The sequence below is a fragment of the Triticum aestivum genome, chromosome 7B, assembly GCF_018294505.1.
Source record: "Triticum aestivum cultivar Chinese Spring chromosome 7B, IWGSC CS RefSeq v2.1, whole genome shotgun sequence".
Lineage (NCBI taxonomy): Eukaryota > Viridiplantae > Streptophyta > Magnoliopsida > Poales > Poaceae > Triticum > Triticum aestivum.
The window spans coordinates 229,215,284-229,221,084 of NC_057813.1; the positions used below are offsets into that span (position 1 = coordinate 229,215,284).

Consider the following 5,801-nt stretch of genomic DNA (forward strand, 5'->3'; position numbering starts at 1 on the left):
CCACTATATAAACAAAATGAACGAGGACTTGTATAAGGGTAATTGAAGTTCAAAAGAAAAAAGTGTTATATGTGTTGTTTTTCCGATGATTTGGGTCTTGGAACACCTGAATAGGAAAGCATAGTATTGCAAGTAAGAAAATGTGAGACATTGCTAATAACTTGCCTCATATACATGATAGTTTTAGGCCATACAAGCAGTGAGGAAAAGAAAAACAGTCTATATGTGATGAAGCAAGCCTAAGTCAAATAGGTAATGCCCATACAACCAAATTCATTACAATGGATGAATTTCAGTCCTAAAACTGGAAAGTAAATATGCATAACAGAAGTGAATCGTAGAACGTGGTTTATACAACTTCATGAATATACTTAATATCCTGGAAGCACCATATCCATACTACTTGAAGAAGTAAATAATCAAATGACAATCACACATGAGTTGTAGGGTTTTATCGTTTCCACTTTACAATCCAAACAAAACTATATAATTGATCTGCAAGTAATTACATGTCACGACAATGGCTTCGACAAATATCCATCTTTTATGGCATAAACACATATATATTGATTACAGTCAGTAATGAGAAGTGATGGTAGCTCACTATAACATCGTGCACACGCTTACTTTTACCAAAGCGCTGTTAACAGAGAGCCTCAATCGAACCCTTATGGTATTAGCTAAGGGGAGGTTTCGTGTGATTTTGATATTTCTCCAGCTTACGTTTTTCGAGTTGCCACGACTATGGTGGATGTCTTAAGATTGTCAGAATCAACATTCAAATAGTAATGGGTATAATACAGTGTAGGAAACATGGAATTCTACCTATAGCTAGACCCGATCAATAAGCAATAGATTTGCCCCAATGGCAGTGTTAACATGAAAATAACGGAAGGTGAGAGATAAAAGCTAGGTGGTAGGACTGTAAAGAGTGGCTGCAAGTCAGCGTCTCTAGTATTCAGTCACAAAGACATTCAACTCCAGCCAGAGCAATTCTCAGCCATGTTTCCTTCTCAGTAGCACAATAGCTGAAAAAATGTAACTTTCTTAATAACTGTACATCAATACCGCAAATACACACTTACTGTGATAGATTCCAAACTTAGTACAAACCCCCCTCTCCAGTTCATCTTGAAATTAAGAGTTTAGAAGAAAGTAAGATTTCCATTTGTGTTATACCAATCAGGATACATTTACTGTCGAAAACTATATATATAGATGGTCATGCGGCCAGAGCTAGCGCTCAGCAACAATAGTCCAGTTCTCTTTTGTCCGCCACTTTCTCAAACTGAAGATGAATTGCTCGTTCCTATCTCTATGCCGTTACAAATGAGCAGACGACATTTAGCACGAAAGGCTGAAATTTCTAGGCATCAATCTTGTGAACAGATGAATTATGAAGCAAAAGATACATACTGCAGAGTAAAACTACATGAGAAATGATTAGTGGAAAACAATATAATTTGTTTATTGTAAGAACTGAAAACACCGGAGAACCAATATACTTCTTATAGTAATAATTCATATCCAAAAAGTAATCGATTATGGGAGCATCTAACACTGATTTAAGCAGACATTTCATAAAAACATGTCAAAGAATTATCAATTATATCCAACTAATTACTAAAACGGGATTTACTGTCAGTATACATCTATATTCAGTTAGAAATTATGGAGATCCAAGGAGAATTATCTAGGTTGTATGACATGAGTGCATAAATCTTACAAAGGCTAATTAATCATCAGATACCTTAACATCTCAAAAAGCTTAATCCTTAGAATATTTCCATATCTAGAATGAAAATAATCACATCATGTAATTACTAAAACAGGTACAAAATACAGTCAAGTCGATTTTTCATTTTTACAGAATAATTGGTGAGCATGACATTGAGCTATTGTATCACTAAAATGTAGCAGCCAATGGGACCAGCAGAAACCTATACATCTAGAAGAAAATAGTATCCAAAATTGTACCATTGAAGGGAACTGATACTCAGACCAAGAAAAAGTCTGCTTCACGGCCACACACACACATTCAGTTACAATCAGCTTAGTCGGCCTGTGAGAGGAGCCTGTGTGTACATATTGGACACTACCTGGATACATATAGTTTGTTGTGATGGAAGTCTCGGGCTCGTAATGTGGAGAAGGGAACTGATACTCAGACCAAGATAAAGTCTGCTTCACGGCCACACACACACATTCAGTTACAATCAGCTTAGTCGGCCTGTGAGAGGAGCCTGTGTGTACATATTGGACACTACCTGGATACATATAGTTTGTTGTGATGGAAGTCTCGGGCTCGTAATGTCGATATGGATGACTCAAGCAGAGCGACAACATGTGTACACATAGAAAATAATATAGTGGTTACTTATCAAACTCAGTTATTGTCTCAACTGGAAACATGCAAGCGGAATTCCGAGAAGAGATAATGTCGCAATCATCCAAATGTGCGATTAAAAAAGTGGTATGAAATTGAAGGATTTCTATTAACTTGCAAAATCAGAATAGTATTGTCAAAGTGCAACATTATTTCAATTTACTAAAAACTCAAAAATGCTTGATCGTTAAGAACTTCTTTGGAAGTCAAGTTAAAAGTCCAGGTGGATTAATATTCTTAGGATAACTGGCCAAGTATATGTGCTATATTGAGTCTTCAGTTTAGGTTCTGTATATATAGATTCCTAGCCAAAAATTACAGCCTATACTAATACTCATCCAAATGTGCGATTAAAAAAGTGGTATGAAACTGAAGGATTTCTATTAACTTGCAAAATCAGAATAGTATTGTCAAAGTGCAACATTATTTCAATTTACTAAAAACTCAAAAATGCTTGATCGTTAAGAACTTCTTTGGAAGTCAAGTTAAAAGTCCAGGTGGATTAATATTCTTAGGATAACTGGCCAAGTATATGTGCTATATTGAGTCTTCAGTTTAGGTTCTGTATATATAGATTCCTAGCCAAAAATTACAGCCTATACTAATACTGTAATACATGACTGGATATCAAGATCACCAGGATAAATAGTTTCCTTATAGAATCACGTATGGTTGTGCAGCTAATTAAACATCTAGATAAATATAAAGGATATACCTTCTTTTCATCTCACAATCTCCCGTAATCAACCACACTTGTAATATCTTGGAAGGAGTTTGTGCCTGTAATTGGGAGGGTCTTGTGAAATGTTTAATCTAGTTATCCTTGCCTTCCTCTGTAGATAACCAGGTGCAATACTGATCAAACAAAAAAAATATTCACAAGAAATGAAAAGAGGGTTCAACATTGCAAATAAAAAATAGACCTGACAGAAAATCAAAAGCTTATAGACACAAACACAAATAGTTGGTACCCAGATCTTCAGATCGGAAATGACTTAGATTTATTTTTTCCTTAGATTGCAAGGATCAGATCATTAGATTAGTTAGTACTGCTCACAAAAAGGTCCAAGTGCAAGTACTCACACGCCAATGGAAGGCAGACTACGTGCACGATGACACACGACCTGCTCTATTTTCTTCATGCTTTTTGCTTCATTCCCATACAATTCCTGAAACCAGCAAGCACGAGGATGGTGATTAGAACTCTGAATTTAGACGCAGATTAAGGAGAAACACACACACAAAGCTTCGATACAAAGTTCAGTTAGGGTCCTCTCTAGGGCACGGACCGGCGAAAGAAGACGGCAGCGCAAAATCCTTCCTGGGGTCTGTCTTCTCCACCTTTGGCCGAGGCCTAATTTTTTCTAGCAAAAGATATCGCATCATGAGCAAAAGAACGAACTCGCAACTAACATTTCAAATCGAGATTTATCAATTAGCAATCCCAAAATATATAAATAAAGGGGCTTCTAATTAACCACCTGAGTATTTCGAGCTGTGCCTGAATCCAACAACCATACATTAACAGAGAAGCGTAAACATGTTAATAATAATTAATGCATGAAGCAACATGAAAGTACAGAAAAGGCAATCAACTCTTAAGGTCCGCACACAAAATTTTAACAGATAATTTGGCATTGTATTCTTCCTAGTATGCTTACTGTATGCAAGAAAATGATCGTACTTCAGTTATACATTACACAAAGGCAGACCCAGAAGAACACTTGGCTGACCTAGCTTCAGCAATGTATTTCAGAGCAATTTAGCATTGTATTCTTCCTAGAGCTTCAGATCAGGAAGAAGGAAGAACAGACGGTGCCCAAGGAAGTGACCATCTCTGACTTCCCCGTCTTCCTCAGCATTGACCCATGATCATAAGAGAATTATAGCCTTACTGAATTAACTTATATTTCCCTGGAAATCTACCAAGAAATTAATTCGGGAAACATTGAATGGCCATGCTGCATTTTCGCAAGTAATCCTACATACCAACAAGAAATGCTTGCTCACATCCGGCCCACAGGCAAGCACAAAATATAAGGCACATGAGACCGAACAACACATGAACATGCTAGCACATACAGGAAGCACGACAGGAAGTTAGACACAGGCGAGAGCAACAAACCTTGACAAGCAAAACGGAGACGAAGCAATGAATAGAATGGAGACGCAATAATGGGCCAGATCATACAACCTGTGAAATATAGAATTGAATCCGTCAGTACACAACCACGGCAGGCAATGATGAAGATGCAAGCAAGAAACACTCAATGTTCAGAGAAGCAAAAGAAAGAACGATTTACCAGATTTGGGAAGGAGAAACACTCGAGCCAAACAGCAGTACGAGCGAGGAAAATAGCTACTCCTAGAAGCGAAGGGGAGGAGGGGCACGATGGTGGTCAAGAGCAGGAGAGGAGGAGAGATGCGAATGGCCGGCCCCAGACCGTGTTCATCTCCCATCTGCCGTTGCGGCTCCCTCTCCTCTTTCCTCTACCTTTCTCCCTCCTCTCCTTCTCTCTTTCCCTCATCTGCTCTCTCTCTCTAGCAAGTAAAGTACAGGCTCATGGCGCTGGATCGAATCGAGCACCCCAGCTGTCACCCTTTGCCCACAGGTCGCCGCCGCTGCCGGAGACGCTCACCGCCGCGCCGCACGCCCCCTCTCATCTGCCGCCATGTCCTTCTCTCTCCCTCTCATCTGCTCGAGGGCCGCCGCCGTCGCCCTTTACCTGTAGGTTGGTTCCCCTCCAGAGTTAACTGGCTGGATCCAGAGGCAGGGAAGGAGGAGAGGAAGGGGAGGAGGAGGTGCTGAAGGCGGAGGTGGCGAGGCGGCCGTGAGGGACGGGGAAAAGGAGGAGGCGGCGGCGGCATGGAGAAGAGGAGCCGAATGAGGAGCGGGGATCGAGAGCCCGCTGAGGCCGCCGTCGGCCGCACGACCGCAAGAGCCGCCGTCCGCCGCACCACGAGGAAGAGGTGGAGTGCAGCCACCGGTGTGGCAGTGGCAGGGATCCAGGAAGGAGGAGGGAGGAGGAAGAGAGGAATGGGGTGTGGCGGCTGTGAGAGGGAGGAGGGAGGAGTGCGTGACTGTGGATGGGGAGCTAGGGTTGGTGCGGTCGTGCCCAATGGGCTCCTCGCTCCAGCCCCAGGCAAGCCACACGACGCGTGATGCGGGGCGCGCGAGGAAAGGCTCACCCGGCCGAAAATGACCCAGCCGTTTCCATCCAAGTGGCCATAGCGCCGGCCCACACGTCATCCCTCGCCACGATAGACCGATCGGTAAAAACGAGCACGCTGAATTCCAGCGACGATCGAACGGCCAGCGCTCGAAAAAAGAGCCGGTCAACCCCATCGAACGGCCAATGAAGGATGCCATCGGGGGAGCCTTGTAAGAGCGAGTTGGCTAGCCTCTTTTATGTTT

General features: G+C 41.9%; 1 protein-coding gene across 12 annotated transcripts; it reads right to left on the reverse strand.

Moving 5' to 3' along the window:
- Positions 1–289: 289 nt before the first annotated feature.
- Positions 290–5,524, reverse strand: LOC123162830 (uncharacterized). Of its 12 annotated transcripts, none has more exons than XR_006481487.1 (7): positions 4,690–5,524; positions 4,512–4,580; positions 3,868–3,887; positions 3,676–3,750; positions 3,470–3,555; positions 3,102–3,219; positions 290–1,028 (listed from the first exon to the last, which is right to left on the reverse strand). XR_006481487.1 is itself a non-coding variant. In XM_044580587.1 (7 exons), exons 1-6 carry the CDS (start codon positions 4,844–4,846, stop codon positions 3,130–3,132), a joined length of 519 nt encoding a protein of 172 aa, XP_044436522.1. In that variant the 5' UTR covers positions 4,847–5,524; the 3' UTR covers positions 378–1,028; positions 3,102–3,129. The 12 variants fall into 12 exon arrangements, 5 of the variants coding, with proteins under 5 accessions (XP_044436524.1, XP_044436522.1, XP_044436521.1 ...); XR_006481486.1 differs by having other exon boundaries at positions 290–2,267; XR_006481485.1 differs by having other exon boundaries at positions 378–2,181; positions 2,268–3,241; positions 4,690–5,523.
- Between the last annotated feature and the right edge of the window lie 277 nt (positions 5,525–5,801).

What these genes read in the sequence shown, in the direction of transcription:
- LOC123162830 (XM_044580587.1), bottom strand. Translation starts at nt 4,846, where the DNA reads ATGGGAGATGAACACGGTCTGGGGCCGGCCATTCGCATCTCTCCTCCT. An exon ending in GTTTCTCCTTCCCAAATCTG is followed by an intron (nt 4,581 to 4,689) that starts GTAAATCGTTCT and finishes TATATTTCACAG; the next exon opens with GTTGTATGATCTGGCCCATT. An exon ending in AGTCTGCCTTCCATTGGCGT is followed by an intron (nt 3,242 to 3,469) that starts GTGAGTACTTGC and finishes TTGTTTGATCAG; the next exon opens with TATTGCACCTGGTTATCTAC.